This window comes from Eumetopias jubatus, unplaced genomic scaffold (genome assembly GCF_037043125.1).
Source record: "Eumetopias jubatus isolate StellerSeaLion01/CBP00866 unplaced genomic scaffold, mEumJub1_p1.0 scaffold_9, whole genome shotgun sequence".
In the NCBI taxonomy this organism is placed as follows: domain Eukaryota; kingdom Metazoa; phylum Chordata; class Mammalia; order Carnivora; family Otariidae; genus Eumetopias; species Eumetopias jubatus.
Window position 1 is genome coordinate 81,078,842 of NW_028274815.1, and position 25,130 is coordinate 81,103,971.

The window sequence follows — 25,130 nt, forward strand, 5'->3', positions numbered from 1 at the left end:
CCTAGGAAACTCAGCACTTTCCATATTATTGTCTTGTGGATTTTTTTAAAAGTGTATGGTTTACGAGACTTGAAGGAGAGGGACTGTCTAGTTTACCTTTGTGTACTTATCATGGTGCTTAATATTTCTCAAATGGATGAATTGGTCATTTGTAGTCCTAGATGCATCTCTGGAAAGAAGGGACTTGTTCTTGAAGTTTATGCCCATTCTTAAATGGACTTTGGGGCTTGAGATCTCTAATTTGAGTTCCAGAGACACCTTAAAGTACTTTAATGGACCTTATAGAATATCCTGAGGCATGAAATGTGTTGTAAAAAGTCTGAGGCACTATCCAGATGTAATCATTATTGTTTAAGGCTTTATGTACTCAACAAGTGATTTCAAAAAGATGGCTTTAGGATTTGATTGGATCTTGTTAGGACATAGAGATACGAATGGATTCTTTAGTCTTTTAGTACTCTAAATGCTAAATGGCATCCAAGACAGCAGTTTTGTCTTGGATGCCACATGTCCGGTGTGAGAGTTAGATTCAACTCAGAAAAGTATTTATTATGATACCTATGACAGAGTGAAAAAGATGAGCAAAACATGATTCCTGCTCTCAGGGAGTTTATGGTCTTTTTTGGTGTGTTGATCTTGTAACCAAGAGTATGGTACTTTCATAGGGAACAGAAGAAAAAGCCTTTTGGAGGTTTTCATTTGACAATTGAGAACATCAATTGTAGCCTGTTCTTGTTTGTAAGATGTTTGCTTACTGTTATTTTATGGTGTGCATTTTGAATTAAACTTCTAATAATTTTAATTGTGTTGATTAAATTAAATAATTACATAATAATTATATTGACTTTGGAAAACAGTTGAACAAAAACAACATGATGCTTATCTCACTTCCACTGAGAAATCCTGGTAAAGTGACAGAACAAACAAAAATGGTATAAACAACAAGGACAAACGAGAACAAGGAAGGAAACCAAGTTATGGAAATGAGATAGTGCATGGAAGAGTGAAGACTGTAAGAAGGCTAGTACTGCAAATTCTGGAAGAGAGTCAAAAATGAGAGGCAACAGGTGAGGTGGAAAGCATGTGTACAGTTAGATTCTGTGGACAGTTAGATTCTCCTACCCCAGGCAGCCAGGCTGCTGTGTTCCTTGTCTTCGGCTGGAGCAGATACAGACATCCTAGAAAAAATGAGCAGCAGAGCATCAGAACATAGAGAACTCCAGCACAACTGAGTATGTGGAGAGAGGGGTACTGGAAGCACTCTCACCTTAGCTCCCATAGTGCTGGCAACCACACTTATCACAGATGCCACCTTCTTTTCCTACACCTGCTGCTCAACCCAGGCAGGAGATTGGGAGGATGCTTAGAATATTGCAGAGATTCCTCTGTGGAGATACCAACTAGCCCAAGGGACACAAGGCCCCAATGAAATGACTATACTGCCTCCCATCACCTTGCTCTAAAGCTTAATAGTTACCAAGTACTCTCCACAGCCCTTATAGGTAGCTTTTTACTGTCTTACATGTGAGTTGGCAGCCAAGATTGTGGGCACTGAGAAAAATCTTTAACATGAAAGATTCTAAGACAAATGGAAGAAGGACCTTGAAGGAAGTAATGCAGGGAACAGAGTAAATATTTCACACATATGCACATGCACAGAATCTTAATATCCTTAGAATGAGAAGAACATATATTCATGAAATAATGTTCAGAAAATAAGAATTTTTGAAAAGTTTTTTATAAACTAAAACTCCCAAAAAGTAGGGGTGGGTGGGTGTGTGTGTTGGGGGAGGGGGTTAAGTTTATGGGGAACAGAGGAGAAACAAAACAATCCAGGGGCTTTAACTTCCATTTAATTAGATGGTCCAGGAAATAATTACTATAGGGAGAACTATGAAAATAATTCAAGGAAAGTTTCCATAACTAAGAAATAGAAATTTCTGGACTGAAAGATGTACTGAGTACCCAGCACAATGAACAAAAAAAGACCCATAACGCACATACATCATCTTGACATTAAGAATGTCTGGGATGAAAAGAGGATCCCTGAAAGCCACAGTGGGGGGAGCCAGGTAGAGGGGTGTGCATGGGTCTTATACTAAGTATCAGGCATCTGAGTGGTCTGAGATTCTCTAGGAACACCATCAGAAACTAGAAAATGACATGGCCATACTTGTGGAAATGTGAAGGAAAATTACTTCCCTCAGCCAAAATTGTGTGTACATTGTGAGGGTAAAAATTCTGTGCCCTGGCCTGCAAAGTCCCTAAAGCCTTTGGCCTTGTCTTCACTCCTCCTCAAGAAGCTACTGGAGGATGTGTTCCCACAAATGAGGAAGAAGGTGACAAGGACTCTAGAAAAGCAATCCTGTACAGGAGAGAGTTGAGAAGGGCTCCTAGTAAGTTGGTGGACGAGTACATACAGGATGCCTGAAGAGCAAACAGTGTTGGTTGGCAGAGGGGAAGAGAGTGCTGTGAGAGTAATCTCTAAGACGAAGGAAAGAATACCTGATTGACTTTGACCATATTGGAAAGAGGTCTGTGGGGGTATAAGACTTGACAGATGATTTTGTGATGGACCCGTAGAAAGCCAGTGAAACAGACAACGACAACAACAAAAATAAGGCAATTAATAGCTTCCCAGAAAACTCAGGTTTGCCTTGCATATGGTTTTCATTTCACCAGAAATTGTTACAGGACTAGACTGGGAGCATAGGACGGTGCTGTATGATGGATATTCTTTAGGAGAAATCATTAGGTGGTATCTAAAGTGGAAAAAAAATTTTAAATAGTTCTTATAAACATTATTTAAAAATCAGGTTGTAAATACCATGGGTAAAGCTTAAAAGCATTGAAAGTGGTTATACCTTGGGAGTAAGGAGAAATGGGACACCTTATTTTTGATATAAGCCTTATATTCTTCCCTGACTTTTTAAAGTACTTAGTACTTTAATTAAAAAATTAAAACGTAAGGTGCGCCTGGGTTGCTCAATCAGTTAAGCATCTGACTCTGGATTTCGGCTCAGGGTTGTGATTTCAGGCTCATGAGATTGAGCCCCGAGTCATCGTGGAGCCTGCTTGAGATTCTTTTTCTCGCTCTGCCCAGCGCCCCCCAGGCTCTCTCATGGTCATTACTCCCAGACCTCAGCATGGCAACATCCAGGACTCCATGAAGTTGTTTCCCTCCTGGTTCTCTGGAGGAGTCCTTGCTCATAATAGCCAGAGCATCAACAGAGATGCGGATGGCTTTGCTTTCAAATTAAAGAAAATTTTTTTTGATAATAAGAGGAAAAAGCAAGTGCAGCCTGTGGCTTTTCTTTCTGTTACTGTGATACCATGGGTTTAAGTGGGGACCTTCACTTCAACATCATATCTGCAAATTAAAGAATGTTTAGTAGTCTGCATGGTATATAAGGAAATGACAGTAAGCATATCTGTAAGGCTGTTGTGGGTCTGTGTCTCTGTGGTCATGCGGCATTTCTTAGAACAATACAGTGGCCTGGAAGGGTCTTTAATCAGCATCCATCCCAGCAGTAAAAGAAACCGAAGACATAAATCTGATAGAGATAGATACCCTTATATACCCTTTCACTGAGTGTGTATATTATAAAACATGCAAAAAGAGCTATTTTAAAAGGGTGAGCTACAAATATAAATAAATAAAAGTTCAGTGTTTTCTTTTCCTAGACCTCCACTGATTGTCTTGCTTACTTTTAGAGACTGCTGATATAGAGACCTACCATCTTAGTTCTTCACTTCTCTCCTTCTTTCTTTTAATCTCGCTGTGTCAGGGCACTCCCCAGGGTGGTGTGGTGGGCAGGGAGAGGAATGATTCTCTTACCGTTCATTGCTTATGAGCTCTGTAAAATTTTTTTTCACACTGTAGACACCAACTGTTGATTTAAAAAACAAAAAACAAAAAACACCCATTGCAAACTCCACACCATGATGATTGCTGACATAGACTGCCTCCCTCCCACCCCCACCTCACACACCTCTGTTCTGACAAGTCAGGAAATAGGCTCAGGGAGGGGAAGTAGAATCAGGACCACAACCTCTGTTCCTTGAGTCATTTCACTTCTCTTTCTAGGACTCCATAGTGGACTACAACTTCTCAAAGGACCCCTCTAACCCATTTTGGCTTCTTTGTTGTCTAAAAGTTGTAAAATTCGGTGTCCGTGTATAAGGTTCTTTGCCTCCTCTGACCTGTTCCTGTTAATCTGATTACTTGGAACCTAAATTCTCAGAAGCTAAGGGGGAATTTTAAGGGTGTAGACATTGCTTTCCTTTCTTTTTGTTTCCCTTTTCTTCATGCTCCTGTTTTCCTTTTGTCTAACTAACTTGGAAGAAAATTATGTACATACCTTATTAGGTAGCTTTCTGTTCAGCTTTGTTGTAATTGTGGGTTCTTTCTTTCATCCAGAGGTGGGGCCCTTCTTGCCTGGCCTGCCAGGTGTTTGCTAAATCCAGTGTATTCTAGCAAGTCATTTCTCTTTTATAAACCTGAAAGTGTCCTGATTATTGCCAGCCTTGCCCATGATTGTTCTCAGAACTAAGCAGTGCTGAGTCTCTCTGTAAAAATCATAGAGTACATGAAACCACTCTCACTCCTCAGGATGGAAGCTTCCACAGAATTTCCATGTTCATGTTCACCCCTTCAAGGAAAACATACCATTTTAAGCTTTCAAACTGATTGAATGAGAGATTCTTCGTGTTTTAGGTTTATTATAATGGAGGCTTTTTGTTATATTTTGAATGTCTTTATATTCAACAGAGAAGTTCTGAAGCTAGGAATACCTGAAGGAATTAAATAATTTCTATTTAAAGCAAAGAAACCAGTTTCCCAATTGGTAAAACATAATGATTTTTATGACCAGCATTAGAAAAATGGTTGTGTTAGCTACTGCATATTTGTTATAAGCGATGTACTGGTAAAAGCCACTCACTTCTTTTTGCTCCTGTATAGAAAAGGCAAAAGATAGAAAATAAAAGATCTAACTTAATTTGCTTTGAAGTAGAAAGGCTATAGTAACACTGCTTGAATGAGATTTTCATATTTCTTACCTCAAGTTTCTGTGTTACATTGCTCATGAAGTCCTGGGGCTGGGGGAAGTGGTTTTGTTTGTTTTATTTTCTGGTAGCTGGTTTTAAAAAAGAAAGACCTCCCTCCCAGGGGTGCAGGGCAGTGCTCAGGCCCGGTGCCCTGAACGCACGCCTCACCATGGCAGTAGAGAAAGGCCTTGGTACAAAAAGCCCTCGATCCTGAGTTCTTTGGCACGTAGGCAGTTGCTCTCTGTTGTCCTCCCTAGATTTGATTTTGAATAGGGTCCTCTTTTTCTCTTTTTTTAAGATTTAAAAAAAAGTATAAAGGCATTAAGCCAGCAAATGACAGGCAGCAAGCGCATTGTATGGGGCAGTGTAGGTGTTTGAATTTAATAAAGATGCCTTGGCCGTTTAAGTTGTAATTTCTAAACAGGAACTCAGTTCTTTTTATGACCCCCACCCCCACCCATGGGAACTGGTGCATTTTTGTGCATTGGATTCTAAGAGCACACAGTGTGGGGAAAAAAAAACATTGAAATGTATGGAATAAGAGAGGAAGGTGAGCCAAAAGCTGATTCGGGACTGTATTGAGAGTAGTGGTGATGTATGTACTCAGCCGAGAGGGGCCAGGTACCAAGTGATCCTCTCTCTCCAGGGGTTCCACACATAAGACATTTCTGTACATTTCTCAGGAAATCATTTTAAATGTCTGCCTTCAGAATGAATGCTTGTGGGTGGGGATGGGGGTGGGGGCGGACCCAGAAGGAATACTGAAACTATAATAAATAACTACTTTTATACCCATTATATATATTTGCATCTAGTATCTCCAGTAGCTTTATCCCAAACTTTCTTACTTAATAATCTCAGTATCACATTAAAGTTTGTGGTAATAATATCAGCTTCCTGTGTCTTATATTCGGTAGTTGTGTATTCTTCAGAGCTTTGTGGTCCAACATAGTAGCCACTAGCCACATGTGGCTATTTAAACTTAAATTAACTTCATTGAGACAAAATTGAGAACTAAGTTCCTCAGTTGTGCTAGTCACATTTCAGGTACTCAGTAGCAACCTGGGGCTAGTGGCTCCTCTAGTGAATAGTACTGAGAACATTTTCATCATCCCAGAGAATCTGTTGGATGGCGCCAGTCTAGAGGCTAACATTTTTCATATTTGTGAGAAGAATTGGTTAATTTATGCTTCATACTGTGGAAGTGCTTTATTGACAGATGTCTGGGGCTGGATGGGACAAGCAGCCAGACAAGTGCCCAGTGTGTCCCAGTGTTCTCTTCTGTGGGGTTATATAGGATAGCCGGGATTAGGAAGGGCCATCAGAGTGAGTCTGGTGATGAGTAGCACCAACCTCCCTGTTGATAGGATGCACGATTGGGTCTGGTTAGTGCTATAGGCATTAGAGGCAGAGTGGCCCTTCTGGCTGGGGGCTTGTTTGCTGGGTGACACTGGGCAAGTCACTTAACTCTTCTGAACCTGTTTTCTCATTTGTAAAGTAGGAGTGAAATACCTACTTCCCAGGTTTGTTTTGGGAATTACATTAGGTAACGGAAATGGAGCAAAGACTATCTGACAGCACAGGGCAAGACACATAGTAAGCATGTGTGCCATAGCAGTTTCTTACGTTCATCGTAATAATGCTGGCATTTCTTACCCTTGTTGATGTCCGTTTCTCTTTTTCCTGATACATGCTTCCTTTCCTTCTTTTTAATTATTTCTTACCTTTCTTTGCTCTACTTCTATTCTCTTTTATTCCTTTGTCTTCTTTTTCTTTGGCTTACTACGGGCCCTGTGTAATTCTGTTAGTGATATGCAAGGATAAGGAATTTCCTGTCCGTTGGTTGCTCTTTTCATACGGTGAAGAATGGGGAATAGTTGATATCAAAATGGAACCAAACCGTGTAAAGATTCACAGAAATACACCACCTTTGACCAACATTTATGAGGTTGCTAGTACATAGTGGCCAAGGGGCAGTGTGGAAATCACTCGCCGGTAGAGCTCCCCTCATTAGCACCTACCTGCTACTGGTCAGCAGACTGTCATGAGAGGTGTAGGGGAAGATCCCTGCTGATTACTGTCTTCGCTCCCGTAGCAACAAAGGAGAGAGCGGGAAGCCAGAAGGCAGCAGGAACGTGAGCAGCGAAGGAGGGAACAAGAAGAGAAGAGGCGTCTGGAGGAACTGGAAAGAAGACGTAAAGAAGAAGAAGAGAGGAGGCGGGCAGAAGAAGAAAAGAGGAGAGTTGAAAGAGAACAGGTTAGTTCACAAAAGAATGTTCCACCCATGAATTTTTGAGGTTTGTTGCTTAGTTTAGAGTTGGGGGATTTGGGGCAAAAAGTACACACATGTGAGTGTACACACAACCCATTCAGGACTTCAGAGGTTTCAGAATGCTGAAGCACAGTTGGAAGCACAGCAACAAATTGAGTCTCATCTTTAAAAACTGATGGATAAATCTTTACATTTAGAAACCTTGAAACCAGTTGAGTGGTCTCCAAATAGTGTGATACCCAAAAGATTTCTGAAGATTATCTTCTTGGGTTTGGCTTAAATGCTTTGAACCCCAAATATCTGGATGATAATTAACCTTTTCCTTAGTGAAATTAAAAACCAACCACAAGAGATGTTTGAAGTACCCAGTAGCTAGGAATATTGTATTTACCCCTGTAAATTGAAAATATTGTTTACAATGAATATTGTAATAAACATATTTGCATATAATGCAGTGTATGTCTCTAGCATTAGAAAAACTAATAACACTGTGGTTTTGTTTAGCCAAAAAAGATCATCCATGTTTTGATAATACTTAGAGCATTTTATTGATGCCAGCTATAGTTGTCTTTAGAAATCTCTGTGCCCTGAATCACCTGTGCAAATAAAACCTGACTGTGCTTTTGTGTCTCTGCCGTCCCTGTGAGCCCCTCAGAGCCTCTTCAGCTCTCCCATCTTTGAATTGATCGTTCTTTGTTATGAGGTTTGGGTAAAAGAAAAAAGATATGAATGGGGACCGATTTAAATAATACTTGGAATTCATCTTAAGATACTTATGAACAATGGCATTAACTTGATTATTCAGCCACTGTCCTTGATACTAATCATATGCTTCTGGTTTTTTGCATGTTTACCAGTTCTTCCTGGGAATTTAAGTGATACTTTTTATTTGTTACCTTATTGACATTCTTGGCCAGTTGACCTTGGTGTGTGTTGGGGTTTTTTGTTGTTGTTGTTGTTTTTTCCACATTGTAATTTTTACTTGGGGACTGCAAAGAGGTGTAAAATGAGCTTTTAAAAAATTAAATGTCCTCAGGATAATTCTTGCAATTCAATGGTGAGAGGTGGGTATGAGAGTAATACTTAATCTTTGATGTTTTAGGGGCAGTCATTAGTTTTTGTGTACAGCAAGTATTCTTCGCCTCTTAAAAAAAATAGCATCAAAGTAGTTTCATTCTGCTCTCCTTATTCTTTTGCAAAATAGTCCCCGTGTTAACAGTGCTGTGAGAAATGTGTCATTTCTGCATTACGTGTGCATGTTTGTGTATATGTATAATTGTATTCTGTGTGCTCGTTATACATTAGGAACTTTGTGATTTGGATAGATGTGAATTTCCTGGTTGTCCTTGTGTTTTGAAGGCAAAAAACCCCAACTGTGCTAATTTGATCTTTCAAGTTACGGTTCAGTGCTGTCTAGTTCCAAGAAGAGATGAGTTGGGGTTCAGATCCCTTTCTCAGCCGTTGCAGGGCAAGGCCACATGTCACACTAGGGCAGTGCTTGGCATAGCATGTGCCATGGATGGTTAGACTTACAGGCACGGGGCTTGGAGCCCAGGTTGGAATCAGATTGACTTTTTTGGGCGAAATTTATTTTGTAAGATGAAGGTTTCTAAGGAAATACATATGTCATGATTTGTGTTATCCACCATTCTCTCAACCAGAATTATTGCTGAACTAAAACTTCTGTCCAGCCCAGATTTATGGCTATTTTTAATTTTAAAGTGTGCACCATAGTATAAGTGGATGGTCAGCATTAGACACTGTAAAGGCATAATCTGAATTTCAGATAAAATTTCTTATAGACCCTTTAGTCTACTCCCCTATGGAGTAGTTAGCTTTTTTCCCTGTTGAAAAGGAAGGAAACTTCTTTTGTTTGTGTTTCAAAGTTGTTTCATGTCTGTGTCCTATTTGAGCCTCACAAAAAGTCTTGAGAGTTGCAAGAGAATATTCTTGACATTCATTTCTCAAATGAGGAGACTGAGAAAATGGGAGGGCTTTCTAGAGGTCATTGGTAAAGGTTTCTTGATTTCCTAGTCTCTTAAATATGCATGCAACTTCAAGGTTGGATTTCTCCTCTTTACATATTTTGGGTGTGTTTACCTGTTTTCATTGTTGCAGAGACTTGTTTTCTTCCCCTTGAAAATAGGCTTCCCCCAACCCCCCCACCTACCCTGCACCCCCCCAGACACACACACACACTCTGTCGTAGTCTCATCATGAAGAGCCTGGACTTGTTCATTTGTGAGAAACCACCTGAGTCTGGTGCCCACAGACCATGGCTTTCAGAATTAGTCATTCTGTGTACCTTCTTTGTCATCAGAGGAAACACAAATCCTGTTTGCTCTGTTTTAATATTAAACAGGTTTCGGTTTGGGGTTTTAAAAATTGGCAGTCCATCCTAGTTATGAATAATGACTATAATAAAGAACCCTCTGGGGCAATGTGAACCCTCTGGTTTATCTAATTAAACTCTTGATTTCTCTGGAGTCTACCATCCTTAAGAGGAATATCATGGTCCTTTGAAATCCCGCATTTGTGTTTAACAGCTGTGTTCTAACAGAAAAATTTTCAGATACTTTAGTATGTTTCAGTGGAGTGTATATCATCATTTGTTAGACTCTTTAGATCTTGGCCAATTTGATGATCTTGGGAAAAATCCTTCACCATATGCTTTGTAATATATTCATCACTAAGTGAATTACCACTGAAGACCATTGGGGGCAAATGGTTCTTGGTGCTCCATTCAGGTGGTTCTGATGCTTTCCTTTTGGATAAATTGATTGCTGGGTAATTTCTGTGTGACAGGAGTATATCAGGCGACAGCTAGAAGAGGAGCAGCGGCACTTGGAAATCCTTCAGCAGCAGCTGCTCCAGGAGCAGGCCATGTTACTGGTAACGCCCTGTGTCTGTCTTGTTCCATAGCATTAGGGCTCGTTTAGCTATCCCTCCCCTGAGCTTTGGGCAGACCTGTGGTGATCACCAGACCATTTTGGTTAGTGCTGTGGACTGACAGGCTCAAATGGAGACGTCCTCTGTGGTCATGCTACTTTGGGCAACTTTTCGAGGTGGCTTCTATATATTTATTTCCTGTTAAAGAGTTAACTGTTCTCTTTGGTAGATAGCAAGGTTTTGAATAGAACTTGGCATTCTGTGAACAAACTAGAATGCTAAGGGCTGAAAGCTCAAAGCACACGCCATAGGATTTTTGTCTAGTATATTCTGACTTTTGAAACCACCGAAAGCAACTTTTAATTGAATTCTTTCTCTGTCCAGTGATATTATGGTTAGCAACAAGCTGTCAGATTTTTCCACAGGTAATATGCTATTTAAAATCCCAGTCATTTTGCTCTGTTATCAAACAAGGGGGACAAAGGGCATTATCTTTTTAAAAAGTCGAGAATGAATCCAGAGAAGAGGCGAGCTCTGCAGTGTCCCATAGATTTAGTATTCTCCTCTCCCTCTCCAAGGAGTGCCGATGGCGGGAGATGGAGGAGCACCGGCAGGCAGAGAGGCTCCAGAGGCAGTTGCAACAAGAACAAGCATATCTCCTGTCTCTACAGCATGACCACAGGAGGCCGCACCCGCAGCAGCCCCAGCCACCGCAGCAGGAAAGGAGCAAGCCAAGCTTTCACGCTCCCGAGCCTAAACCCCACTACGAGCCCGCTGACAGAGCTCGAGAGGTATTTTTTCCTTCGTTGCTTGAACATTGATCCGGTGTCCATTGTTCCCTGGAAAGTAACAGAATGACGCTTAGGAACTATGTAATATTAAGGCTAGAATGGGGCATAGAGACCAGTTGTGAGCCACTCTCTTGGTTTTCTAGCTGAGAAGTTGTGGTTCAGAGAAGTGAAAGGACACTTGCCCAAGGTCTCTTATCTGCTTAGTGGTTTTTCCATAGACGACTAGAGTGCCTCTGTTAACAAATCGCAGGGGAATTGAACACTAAACTAAACAGAGAGAAGATTGTATGGCAGAGTCATTCTTGCAATGTAAACAAAGGGAATGGTGGCCTGGTTAGCTATTTTTCCAAAACCATAATGAAAATAAAGTGTGGCTGTAGCCCAGTTTACTAGCTTTTCAAGGACTGTGATTTGTTACTGAACTGGCACATTTGGGCTACCCAGAGCCTCACAGTAAGGATGTGGCAAAGCAGTAACTGGGGATAACAGGAAGAGGGGGACCTGGGCGGCTTCTAGAGTGTGTTTAAACCTGGCCTATAGGTGGCATCCTTCTGCCATGTCTCACCCTGATTCTGGGAACAAGTATTCTGCTGATTCTGGAATGCCTTTATTTTTGGTAGAATAAAATGTGTTTTGGCTTCCTGATGATAATCTTTTAATCTGTTGTTAAGTTTGTTGTGACATTAATTTCTTTTTTCCTAGTTTGTCATTATGTACAATCTAAGAATTCTTGCCAGGAGATTTTAAAGGCTTAATTTTTATCTTCATAAGTATTTCTTTATCTCAAGTCGAATTTTAGCCCTATTTTATTTGTCCCCTCTCTTTTTAAGCCACCCCTCTCTTTCCTCATAGTTGGAGAAAAGAGAAAATTTCTCTCTAGGGCCCTTCCACTTTCAGGCTTTCTTCAGGATCTCAGCTTTTCCCTACTAACACTGAGTTATGTCTTCTAATTCTCTGATGCAGGTGGAAGATAGATTTAGGAAAACTAACCACAGCTCCCCTGAAGCCCAGTCTAAGCAGACAGGCAGAGTATTGGAACCACCAGTGCCTTCCAGATCAGAGTCTTTTTCCAATGGCAACTCCGAGTCTGTGCATCCTGCCCTGCAGAGACCAGCTGAGCCACAGGTAGCAACAGCCAGGTGGCTGTGGGCCGAGGAGACTCACAACGTAGCTCACTAAGCCACGGGCCTGCTTGTAACGTTTACAGTTTGGTTTGTTACCACATTTAGAAAGAAAAGAGATTAGCAGGAGTGATTTTCAATTAACATACAGGCAATATACCCTCAGTTGATAGAGCAAAGGAGGGTTTTTTGTTTTTTGTTTTTTAAGATTTTTGTTGTACTTGCTAAGAATATCTAGACTCAGTGATTTCTTCTTTTAGTCTTTTTGTCTTCCCTATCTCAGATATTCATGAACACGTGCCTCCTTTCTCTAATACAAAAATTTTTCAGTTTAGGTTTTGGAAAGGTAGTATAAGTACATAGAGGGAGAACCAGAACCTTTTCTTAACCTTTGGTCCTTGGCTCCTGGCCAGCTCCATGAGTGGGCTTTAGAAAACCAATGTCTGCCCTGAAATTGCATGTATAATTTCTTGGTTTTGTCCAACTGTGCATATTTTTCTGGGAAAAGGGGCTTTTATTAGATTCTCCAAAGGTTCAAGAGCCAAAAGAAGATTCGCTCTAGTAGGTTAAGTGTGCATTCCCCTGAAGTAGGTCAGGGTAAAGGTCATGACTTTTCATTGGGTTGGCCAGAGCATTCTGCCTCGTCTAGGTGAGGGAGAACCCCCTCTGAGCTGAGTGCTGTGTGGTTAAAAGAGAACCCTCTGTACTATCCAGAGAAGGAAGGCAACAGCAAGGATTGCTGTCTGAATGATCCTTAAAACACAGATTCCCATTTTCTTACTGAAAATAAGTGACTTTTAGATATTTTGCTCCTTGAAGCTGTGTAATCCAGGATATTGGGAACAGGTTCTTAAGCCTGAGCTTACTTGTCACTGATGTTTGCAAATGTTAGGGGACAAAAGTTCCTATTCTTGTGATAGAAGTAGTTGTGGTGTTCTGAAAAGTCCAAGTGAGGATTTGAACATGCTTTACAATCAGTAATCCCAGTGTGGAGGAGTTGTTAAAAAAAAAAGAAGAACCAGACCTAAACAAAGGGCATATTTGTGGGGTTGGGGGTTATCGGGGGGCAAGGAGATACTTACATGGGGTCTGCAGTTTCTTGATTCACACAAGAGCTGACCCACAAGCCAGAGAGTGAGGAAAGCAGGACAGAGGGAAGGCAGAATAGGTTTGACAGCACTTGTATGCAGAGTCCAGGACTAAGACCTCTATTCTGAAAGTTAAACTTACCGCAAATTGAAAATTTTTATGTTTGCCCACTAAAAGTTTAAAAAAATAGGAATTCCTGAATTATGTAGGCTACTTCTATATTAATTAACTAATGTAGTGTCTAGAGATAGTTTCCTTTTTCCTCCTTCTACCTAAAGTTGCTTTGGGCTGAAACCTCTTCTTACGAAAACATTCTTTGAGGAGACTAGGATTCTATTTTGAAGCCCATTTTTTATTATAGTTACAGATAATACTTTCATTTTCAGATTTTCCCCCCTGAAAATTTTAAACAGTTTAGCACTCTGAGATTATTCCACTCTGAGATTATTCCACCAATAAGTGTAATTTGTCACTCTCCCAGAAGTCATAGAAATCATGACCTGGGACTTATTCTGAATCCTGCATTTGGAGAGGTAGAACCAGTTGTGATTTGGATTTTTAGTTTTCTTAAATGTGTTGATATAATGGATAGCATAGCTAGAATTATGTAAATTGCAATCTTGAACACTTATCTTAAAATGATAAAATAACTAAAGAAAATACAGATTATTTCAGAGATTGCTTTACCAGCTTAAAAAGCAACCAGATTAACTCAGGTGACAAGTCGTTGTCCTGTTTCTTCACTTGTCAGGTAGAAGGCATATACTCCAGTAGCAGTCAGCAGAGGGAATGATAGTACTGAATATTCGTAAAGAAACCAAAATTCCTTTTCTCGTAACTACTGTGAACATGTATGGAGATCTCCAAGGTTTGAGCGTTTTAGGACTTGGGAGAAGAAGGAGGCAAAATCGTGGGTGTATTTGAAAAGTTGGCTGTTTTTAAGTTGTATTACCATAGTCTGCCAACACGCAAGGGGTTTGTCTTTGCTCATGAATGTGTTGTTTTGTGATTATTTGGTCTGAAACCTTACACTGCCAGGTGCCATGAGGATGGATAGCTAGGTCTGAATGCATGGCAGTGTCAGTCTTGTGATTTTTCTTTCCTCCCTCTCTCTCTCTGCCTGTCAGCTCTGCTTTGACATGGATGTGCATGGAGCATGTTGTCCTCCCTTTTAGGACCGGAGGTCTACCAGGGTTTTTTGTTTTGTTTTGTTTTGTTTCATTAATCTTCATGTTTACTGCTATCTGTAATGTTAGTCTGGATATTAAAAGTTTTCCTTATAAATGTACATTTGGTTTTTTCTATATATTATGTTCCCCAGACTGCTTTTTCACTTAGAAGTGTAACTGTTCCACTGCTTGGCTTACCTAGGACTGTATTGCCCCCTTTTGCCTTTCCCCATTTCTTGGTTTGGATTTGGTATTGACCGGAAAAGCGTTTTATGCGGAACGCATTGAATGTTTTGTGTTTTGTTTTCTTGTAAGGTACAGTGGTCCCACCTGGCATCTCTCAAGAACAATGTTTCCCCTGTCTCGCGATCCCATTCCTTCAGTGACCCTTCTCCTCCCAAATTTGCACACCACCATCTTCGCTCTCAGGACCCATGTCCACCTTCCCGCAGTGAGGTGCTAAGTCAGAGTTCTGACTCTAAGTCGGAGGTACCTGACCCCACCCAAAAGGCTTGGTCTAGATCAGACAGTGACGAGGTGCCTCCAAGGGTAAGAAGCAGAAAGACAGATGTGTGCTGCTTTTTTCCTTTTTGTTATTTTTTTTTAATTATTTATTTTAACTAAGGGTATGGTGACTTCACCAGAATGAAGGGGCAATGAAACTTCAAAGGAACTTTTTACAGTGGGGAAAGTTCCATAGTTGCGCAGTTAAATTCAGCCAGCAGCCAGTTAGCTTTTTATGGTTGTCATTAACTCTATACTTAAGCACAAAGTAACAGAATAATATATGAGTAAGACTATAAAGAATATACTCCTAGAACAAAAAGAATAGAATATATTTTAGCTGTTGTCTTAAGCATTTATACAAAAGCTACAAATTATTTTGCAATATTAATATCAAAATTTTCAGAAAAGGTTCTTTTAAGAAAAATTTTACATTAAAATTCCAAAAAAATGATTTTTTTTCTTTTTTAAATTGAGGGATTTTTGGTTTCCTTTTCAATTTTTTGTTGTGTTGTTTTGTTTTGGTAATTACTTAATGGTGAAATTAAACAAAAGGCGCATTTTCATTTCATTTATTTTTCCTCCACTTGGAATTTGCTTCCTCTGAATATTTTCTTGCTTCCTACCAGTCTTTGTTTCCTACTGATCCATTTGTAGACCATTGTTTGATTTCTTTGAGCTTATTTTCCTGATTCTCACATTATCTCAGCAAAATGCTTTGTATGTCCCTTGCCATGAAGCTTCAGTCCAAACATCATTTGAATGGTACAGAAGCATAGAAAGGCTGTTTGTCCTGGCTCCTTTGATGCCTTTGACTGAATTTTCTCTATCGTATTGTATCAGTGGAGGGCAGAAAAGGATCAGGGATGGGGGGGTGGGGGGTAGTGATAATAAGGCTCCCATAAGTAGGACTGTTCTAAAAATATGTTTTGGTAAGGAAATCTTTTTTCTTCTCATATTTTCAATAATTTAATTGCTATGTTTTTCTACCCAAAGGTTCCTGTGAGGACAACATCTCGTTCCCCTGTTCTCTCCCGTCGGGATTCCCCACTGCAAGGCAGTGGACAGCAAAATAGCCAAGCAGGTCAAAGAAACTCCACCAGGTAAGAGAAGAGGGAAGCTTGAAAACAGATTTACTGCACAGCATATTACGTCATGTTTGTTTCCATAAACATGGAATGTCTGAGGTAAAGAGTTGGTCACTTTATAAAAGAAAAACTGCCAGAAAATCCATTATCGTGAATAACAGCAAACTGGTCTCTAGTGAGTCTGAATCCAGTTGTGTATTTCAGCACTTTTAAGATGAAAACTCTCTGGCTTTCTAAGAGCAAGTGGATGGAACAGCAGGGAAAGGCAGGGGAGAGATTAAGAGAATTGGAACCTGAGGGAGCTTATCATCTAAAGGATGTCCCAAGTGCTTTGGACTGGTACAGAAATCACAAATAGGCTACTAAAGAAAAGTCAGTGGTTGACTTACAGTCTGTAATAAACTAGTGAATTAACCAAGTAATATTTTTAGGTTGTAGAGCTGTTCTGTGTACTATACAGTAACTGTTAGCCACATGAAGCTACTTAAATTTAAATTTAACTTAATTAAAATTCAATAAAATTAAAAGTTAATTTCCTTAGCTACACCAGTCACATTTCATGTGCTCAGTAGCCACATACAGGCATGGCTGCCATGTTATTACCAGTCAGCTATATATATATATATATTCATCCTGTCAAGTGATTTCCATTGGCTGGTGCCATCCTAGGGGAAGGAAGGAGCACTGTGTTGACTATTTTGTACTTAATCATCACTGAACCTCTGAAATTAGCCTTCTGCACGTGGAGTCTTGATATAACTTGGAGCACAAAGATGGATGACAGACCAGAATCTGCAGAGAGCATTCTTAGTCCTTAAATGATGAGGGTGCACTGTGGGATTCTCCTGTGACTGAGCCTGTGTATTAATTGTGTTCTAGCAAATTCATGCTCTGGGTGTGTCTGTGGCCAGGGAGCATTGTAGCCTATGCTCTCTGTTGCATTTCTAACTCAGTTCATACAAAGGAGTATGCTGTGTAAGTGTCAGCTCTTAATGGCATTGGTGGACAGTGAGATCAGCAGCCTAGGAACAGCATAATTTTGTGTGTGACTATATAAGTGGAATTTTTTTTATAATAAGAAACTGAGTTTATAGCTGTGACAGGAGTAGTAACAGTAACACTTTTCGACTGAGCAGTAGCATTTCCTGTCAGTTGTGATGAAGATTTGGGGTCTGGCTAATGGTAGCCTGTTATTTAACATTTTTGATTTAAGCTTATCTGAGATACTTGATATACCCAAAACTAATGTAATGTTGTATGTCAGCTACAATTTAAAAAAGGTTATATGAGATAAAAACCCATGAATGATGTCGTTGTAACTTTTGATGAATTTAATGTTGAATGCTGTTTGTAGGCCATTTTTTCCCTCATTTTACCTACATTTCAGAGACACTGGTGGACACATCATGCATCTGTTTATAATTTGATACTACATCTTGGGATAATGCATTAGCTGTTCTCTCTTCTTTCTAACAGCAGTATTGAGCCCAGGCTGCTGTGGGAGAGAGTGGAGAAGCTGGTGCCCAGGCCTGGCAGTGGCAGCTCCTCGGGGTCCAGCAACTCAGGATCCCAGCCTGGGTCCCACCCTGGGTCTCAGAGTGGCTCTGGGGAGCGCTTCAGAGTGAGATGTAGGATACCTTTGCTTTTCCCTTTCCCCGTTAACGCTATTGGGCTATCTGATCAGTATATTGGAGATCCTTTTTAATCATGTAAAAAGGCCTGTGGTTTTTTTCACAGCTGCATATCACAAAACAGTGTTTCGGTGCAGGTTGCTAATGATACCATAATCTTAATAATACAGAGTTCACTTTTGAGAGCTTATACCTGCCTAGCACTGTGAGCACTTTATATGCATTATCTCATTTAATCCTTAAAAGAACCCCATGAGAGAGAGAGAGAGATGTATTGTGTCTCCATTTTACAAATTAAAGCAACTTCAATTTAGTGAGCTTAAGTAACTTGTCCAAGGTGATTGGCTAAATGTCCGTAGCTGGGATTTGAACCCACTTCTTTCAATATGGATTCCCATCAATGCTGTCATTATTATTGATTATTTTAACCCTCAAAATAATAAGTTAATGAAAATTCCCTCTATTATATTATTGACATAGTGTAACAAGGTATTGTGAATACATGTTAAGCAGAGTCAGGTCTGCGTGTGGAGACCTGCCTTGAGTGGGGCTACCAGAAGTGGGCGGGAGGGAAGGGGAAAGAAACAAAGGCTGGGTGGGCTAGGTCAGATTTGTGACACACTTCTCTGTGCTTATCTGTTCCTGCCTTTCTTGTCTTGAATTTCACAGCATCATCCAAATCTGAAGGCTCTCCGTCTCAGCGCCTAGAAAATGCAGTGAAAAAACCTGAAGAAAAGAAAGAAGTTTTCAGACCTCTCAAGCCTGCTGTAAGAATTATACAAAATCAGTTTTATTTATTCTAAGCTTGAGTGAGTGAGGTCTTTCTATTAAAAATATGTAGTCGAGAGGCCTGCAGTCGTTTCTGTGGCCACCCCCTCCCCCCCACCCCCTCACAGATTTGAGGAATTAGAAGGAATGCCATATCCTCAGACACTTTTGTGTACATTCCCACCCACCTCGCTGTTGTAGTAATTTTTTTTTTTAAGTACAAAGGAGAGAAGAAAAGCCTTTTTATTTTTATCTTTGCTGAGCATTAACCTTGACATATTCTTGATGAGTTGGGCATTTACAAAACTGGTTTTTAGAGTAAGTTTTTTTACATTCCCTTTTTCTTCAGCTCACCTATTGATTTAACTTCTGCCTTTTATTACTGGGAGCGATGGTTGTGACTTCCTCATACTTGGCCTGTAGTCCTTGTTGCATTAACTGACCATGTAACTCTGCCCATTGTGGGGTTGTAAGCCTTTTGGAATTTTGATTTCCTGCTTGAATTGATTCCTGTCCTTCCCCTCACTCCCCTTCTTTCTCCCATGCTTCCTTGTGCTGTGCGTTCTTCATCCCTGATGGCTTCTCCGGCTCAATGAAACTGCTCTGCGCTGAAGGGCGAAGTGGTAAGCCCCATGTCTGGAAAATGCAGCCGAGCAGCATTCCAATTGCCTCTTAAGCTTAGATTGTAGTCCATCTACATTTCCTTTCCTCCTTCAACTTGCCTTTTTTTCTTTTCTAGAATTCAAAAGTTCTAAGCTTCTGCTTTATCTTTTTTAACATAGAATGTGCTGCATATATTTATTATTATTATTACACAGAACTTCTAAAAATAACTTCTTAAAAAGCCACAGTTGTAATCATGAAATAGTAAGACTGAAGGTCCAATACTCTGTTATTTCAGAGGCTCAAGCTCAAAGAACAGCAACATACTCATAACCGTGGAGAAGGAAACTCCTTTGGAACTGCTAAAAAGAGAAAGGAAAAATGACTATGTAGCCCGCTTTTTTTTAAAAAAGTCATTACTTTCAAATATAATGCCCAAGTAGAAACCTTGGACTTCTGCATGAAGGTGTAGAGTATAAATAATAATCACGCTTGAAAATTATCTGTGGATAATTGCGTATTAAAATATCTCAGTATGGAAGAATCATGGGAAATGAAGCTGCTTTTGAATGATGTCTTTTAAAGTAGATATCCTTTCTGTCTGATGTTCATATTTGTTGGCAGTATTGCAGGAAAACGTGGGTCAGGTGGTGCCAGGGAAGCACCTCACCTCCTGCCCACAGCAGCACATGCTGCGTCCACTTTCTCACTTCCTGTGTCGTGGACCTTCTTAGGAATGTGGCAAGTTGTTCACACTCTGTGAGGCCAGATATACTCACTTTTTCACTTTTCATAGGTCTGAAATTGTTAAAATAAAAGGTGGAGTTAAAAATAAGTTCACCAAAGAAAAACTTACAGTCAGCCCAATTTAACTAAAATCTTGCTTTCTGGATAATCTCTTTGAAAGAAAACTTTGTTATATAGGCAGAACTCCAAGGATTTTCCTTACGACATGTGTTGATCTAGAATTTTATGTTAGGGTTTTTAAGAAGCACTATTAGCCTATCGTAAGCAGATTATGTTTTTTATTGTTGTGAGATTTGAACTATGTACAACATTGGTAGCTTTTTATTTTTCCCCCCTATCTTTTCACATTTTTTGGTCTTTTCTGCAAAAGCTTTAAGAGCTCACCTTCCTATGTTACTGGTAGATACAGAATAGCTTTACAAAATGGATGTCGTGGCTATTTTATCAATAGTTAAAATGAAGAATGTCTCATAATTTGCTGTTTTCTTCCCAGTACCCCTGGCGCACACCCCTTTGCCTTACTCTCTTTTCTGTCCTGTGCATTAGGATTTGACTGCACTGGCCAAAGAGCTTCGAGCAGTGGAAGATGTGCGACCACCACACAAAGTGACAGACTACTCCTCATCCAGTGAGGAGTCAGGGACGACAGATGAGGAAGACGATGATGTAGAACAAGAAGGGGCTGAGGAAGCCACCTCCGGACCAGAGGACACCAGAGCAGCGTCAGTCCTTGGTGTATTTTAGAGCGGCTGAGAGTGTCTCCACTGAACTCTTTTCATTTAGAACCAGTTTTTTCTAAACCTATCCTGACTGTATGAACATTTAACATTGAGTTCTCCTGGGTTCAGCAACAAGCAGCCTTCATGTTCTTCCCCCTTCTCTTTGTCTGTGTGCGCGGGTGTGTCAGTGCTTCTCCCCAGTACCTCAGTGTATTTTATTTTTTTCTTTTCAGTTTGACAGTATGACAAAAGGGAAGTTTCATTTCACTTGAACCATGTTAACCATGAGAATTCATTTAGATGTTTTTGCTCAAAAGCAGACTGTACTGGCAGACAGTTCTTTGTTGAAGGGGGAGAGCTAAATATTTGTTTTCTTTGAGGAAACTCTATCTGTAGCTTGATCTCGTCTTAGGCCTTTGGGAAGATGAAGAATCTAAACAGGATGTCCTCGACTCATGGGATGATAGCCCTTCACTTCTGAATTTTGTCTCGATAGGTCATCTCTGAATTTGAGCAATGGCGAAACAGAGTCAGTGAAAACCATGATTGTCCATGACGATGTAGAAAGTGAGCCAGCCATGACCCCATCCAAGGAGGGCACTCTCATCGTCCGCCAGGTACCTGTGTCTTCTCTTTGTGGTTAGAGGCAGAGCTTTTCCTGTAGTCATTAACCCACTTGCTCATTCACTCACTCATGCTGTTTCTACATCATCATCTGTTTTCATGTTAACAAGACCCAGAGGGTAGAGTGTTGGGGGCTAAGGAGGCAGGTATGTGCTGCATGCCAAGAAGGTAGCTAGCAGTCTTTCACCCCACATTGCTGCTCCTCTGCATGTTGTGCGGCAGCCCTCATTCGAGCACCACGCTGATTCTCACAGTCTGTGTCTGAGTAGTAGAAAAGCCACAGGGAGTCCCTTCAGCAGGCTCGCAGAGTGAGGAGGCAGAGCCCAGTCCGGAGCAGAGCAGCCACGGAGGTTCTGCAAAGAGCTCCCAGCTCTGAGCATCCGCCGTGCTGCAGCAGGAGCAGCCCTTAGGCAGGAGCAGTGGACGAGCGGAGGAGCTTCATCAGTTACAGGAGGGCCTCGTGGAGCAGAAGGGTTGGGAGGACTCTCTTGCGTGTTCTAAAACGTTAGTTTCCTCACTTGTTGAATATTAAATGTGTACCACCCCGATGTGCTCGGTTCGGATTACTCAGCTTTACAACTGTCTGTTCATTTCTTAGCTTAGAAGACAGAGAAGTGATGCGCTTCCCATGACATAGAACAGGCGCCTTTCTAGTGTTTTGGACTTTTCCTGAGTGTGTTTCATGCAATGGCAATGCATTTGGATAGAAAGTGGGAAGAACGTGGAAAAGACCAGGATTCAAAGAAGCGACAGGGTACTCTCTAGAGCTTTAGACAAGAAGATGTTTTAAGAAAAAAAAAAAGGGTGAGTGGTTTTGGTGACAACAGCTAGTGTGGCAGAGAAACCAAATTAGGCAGTCACTGACGCTCAAGTCCTGTGGCCACCAGATGAGGTACTTTGAATTCTGTTGGCTCAGTCGAGGCATTCGGTGAGGAAGTGTGAACAATTCCGACCAGTTTCCTGTGGTCTTTCCTTGATTATTTAACAGAGTTTGAAAAGTCACACAGCACCTTTAAGTCAGTTATCAGTAGGGTCATAGGGAATGTCAGCAGCGCTTGAGCGAGACGAGTGTGCCTGTTTTTTCTACAGAGTACAGTTGACCAAAAGCGCGCCAGCCATCATGAGAGCAATGGCTTTGCCGGTCGCATTCACCTCTTGCCAGATCTCTTACAGCAAAGCCATTCCTCCTCCACTTCCTCCACCTCCTCCTCCCCATCCTCCAGCCAGCCGACACCCACCATGTCCCCACAGACACCCCAGGACAAGCTCACTACTAATGAGGTATGTCTCGCACCACAGCTGGCTGCTTTCCTAGGGTTTGACCAGCACTGCCTAGTAGCTAGTTTGCAGAGGAGACCTTTCCCACGCCCCTCATCCCTCCCTTCCCACCCGCTTTCTTCTGTCACCTACCCTTCTCCCCAACCCCAAGTAACATGTTTCAGATCTGCATACAAATCCCGTAACCCTAGATCAATGTCCCTCCACCTTGCCAGTTCACTGTTTACTTTTCTCTAGATAAGTGTAGTTGCATGGCTTTCTTTATTCAGTTTATTTTTTTAAGTCTAAATAAAATGATTGCTGTGTTCTCAGATCCATTATGTATTTGGCATGAAATTCTTGTAGTCGTTTGTGGAATCTGCCCTTTTCATTCTTTTTATCTGACAAATAAAATATAGAAAAATTTGGTTAAGCAGACCTGGCCTTATCTGGACACGCTTGTTATCTTCTATAGGAATCTCCTTCAAACAGGGCTGGATTGCTTTTTTGTTTTTGATCGGGGGAGATTGTTGGTTAATCATTTGTTTTCACCAACCCTGTTAAAAGGACTTCTTTCCTTGAAATTCACAATCACTCAGAGTTTAAGAAAAGGCCAAATGATTTTTAGGGAAATCTAGAAAATTAGGATGCTAAGAAGAGCAAAGGTCCGAGCATGCTTTTAATTTAAAATTTTGAATGGGAAATCCTGTGTGCTCGTTTGAAGGCTTGGCTGTGGTGCTCGGTCTGGGTGCTAGGTGGGTGATGCTTTGATCTTTGGAACAAGATGATGCCCCCAGTGCAGTGACAGAGTCCCCCTTGAGCACCCCGTACTAAATTAAACAAGTGGTTTGATTTCTTGGGAGGTTTGGTTTAAATGCATTTGCCTAACAGTTGAAGGAGGTTGAAAGTGGCATGGAGCTTCAGCCAATCTTGTTAATGTAAGCATTTAACTGCGAGCCTGTCTCTACCTGCTCCTATTTTGGTTCCCTTTTTAGAAAGAATCAGAATAATCCTCTCCCCCTGAGGAGCAGGGCCAAGTCAACTGCTTCTAAGGTGGGCTTGCCTAAGATTGGCCATTGGATGGATTGGCCATTGATCATAGGATAGGGTGGGAAGCTTGCCAGTAGGCAGCTGTGTCAAGTGGAAGGAGAGAGCCTGGGAGCCTAGGCGGGCTCGGGCTCTAGGATATGGCGACTTTTAGCTGCCCATGGAGGGCGAGAAAGGTTTCAGGACTAAAAAGCACTTGATTGGAAGTGTTCTTTTTTCTCCAGTGATATATCCCACCTACACTCACATTTCTCCTTATATTTATATTTAAACTTGGCTCCATTTTGCTCTAATGTACAGTATTTACTATAACCCTTAACTCACTAAACTGGCAAGTTTATTTTTCTGTTTGTTTTGTTTTTAATTGTCATTACATTTCCACTTAACAATTTGTTTCACTTTCTTTGTGTTTTTTTTGGTCTTAAGTTACACTATTAACCAAAACACTAGTGCTCCTAAAAGAGCAAAAGTATGTGCCATATCTTGTCATTTGCACCTTTCACTAATGAGCCCCTGTTCAATACGGGTTTCCTGATGATGCGCCTAAAATGGTGGTCGCCAAAGCTTCTGTAGCTTTCTGGCAAGAGGCTCATGTTAAAATGAATAATACGAAGTAAAGGTTTGCCAATATTCCAACAGAAGTTAATTGGCCTTTTTTGGGCAGAAGAGTAAATTCAGAAATTGATGAACTGAGATAGACATCTCAAACCTCCTTTAGGAGTTTTTATTATGATTATTTATTAAAAAATAAAATAAAATAACCAGGAGCCTGAAGTATAGATTTTGTTGGTAGCTCACAGCATTCCTCTTAGATGAGCAGTATTTCTAAAAAAAGATGTAGCTCTTTTGGTGGTTCCAGGTTGAACAGCCTGTTGGTGGGGTGTGTTGTGCACATGCAGAGGCACCCCTGAGAGTATTTGGGGGGAATGATGCAGGAGGGATAGGGCTTCCTAGTGGGAAACCGTGCAGTACAGAAGTGGATTGAAATGTTTTATGTTCATCTTTTTAATGTCATTTGTATTAATAAAATTGAAATTTACATTGCAGACTCAGTCCGCTAGTAGCACACTCCAGAAACACAAATCTTCCTCCTCCTTTACACCTTTTATAGACCCCAGATTACTACAGATTTCTCCATCTAGTGGGACAACAGTGACTTCTGTGGGTAAGTAAACTAGCAACAAGAAAGCAGCTGACAAACAGGACTCGGTCACTTTGTGTTGCTCTTTCTGGTGGCTTAGGCATGGCACGGTGGTGGTTTGCAGGCACAGACTTCAGATACAGAAACACCCATCCTGCTTTCATTGCCTTATTTGCAATGAACTGCATAGTCAGTTTCCTTTTTCCATATACATTTCGTACAAATTTCTTTTCCTTGACAAAGAGTTGGTTATAACATGTGAATACTTACTTGGGGTGTAGTCGGGGAGGGAGGCAGATGCAGTGTTTGTGTGTGCAGAAAATAATTTCAAGTGTACTGTATTCTAGTTGGATTTTCCTGTGATGGAATGAGACCAGAAGCCATAAGGCAAGATCCTACCCGGAAGGGCTCAGTGGTCAATGTGAATCCCACCAACACTAGGCCACAGAGTGACACCCCGGAGATTCGTAAATATAAGAAGAGATTCAACTCCGAGATTCTGTGCGCTGCCTTATGGGGTAGGTATCTTACTCCTACTGTTACTGTCATTGTTTTATTTTCCGGAAGGGTGGACTGGTCGTTTAGAGAAGGTACTGTTTTGGACAGTTCGGGGGTTTTGTA

The 25,130-nt window shown here is 40.9% G+C and overlaps 1 protein-coding gene across 35 annotated transcripts in view; it reads left to right on the plus strand.

Annotated features, from left to right (window-relative positions):
• MAP4K4 (mitogen-activated protein kinase kinase kinase kinase 4) overlaps positions 1–25,130 on the plus strand; it is a 185,919-nt gene that overhangs the window by 140,974 nt on the left and 19,815 nt on the right. For 2 of the 35 annotated variants that reach the window (XM_028103810.2, XM_088026570.1), the window contains exons 13-25: positions 7,145–7,306; positions 10,127–10,213; positions 10,789–11,001; positions 11,965–12,126; positions 14,696–14,929; positions 15,881–15,987; positions 17,449–17,600; positions 18,273–18,370; positions 20,268–20,443; positions 20,937–21,057; positions 22,154–22,345; positions 24,416–24,533; positions 24,857–25,027. In XM_028103810.2, coding sequence (XP_027959611.1) covers positions 7,145–7,306; positions 10,127–10,213; positions 10,789–11,001; positions 11,965–12,126; positions 14,696–14,929; positions 15,881–15,987; positions 17,449–17,600; positions 18,273–18,370; positions 20,268–20,443; positions 20,937–21,057; positions 22,154–22,345; positions 24,416–24,533; positions 24,857–25,027 — 1,993 coding nt within the window. The remainder of the gene's footprint in view (positions 1–7,144; positions 7,307–10,126; positions 10,214–10,788; positions 11,002–11,964; positions 12,127–14,695; positions 14,930–15,880; positions 15,988–17,448; positions 17,601–18,272; positions 18,371–20,267; positions 20,444–20,936; positions 21,058–22,153; positions 22,346–24,415; positions 24,534–24,856; positions 25,028–25,130) is intronic. The other 33 variants (XM_088026569.1, XM_088026571.1, XM_088026573.1 and 30 more) reach the window with 22 other exon arrangements.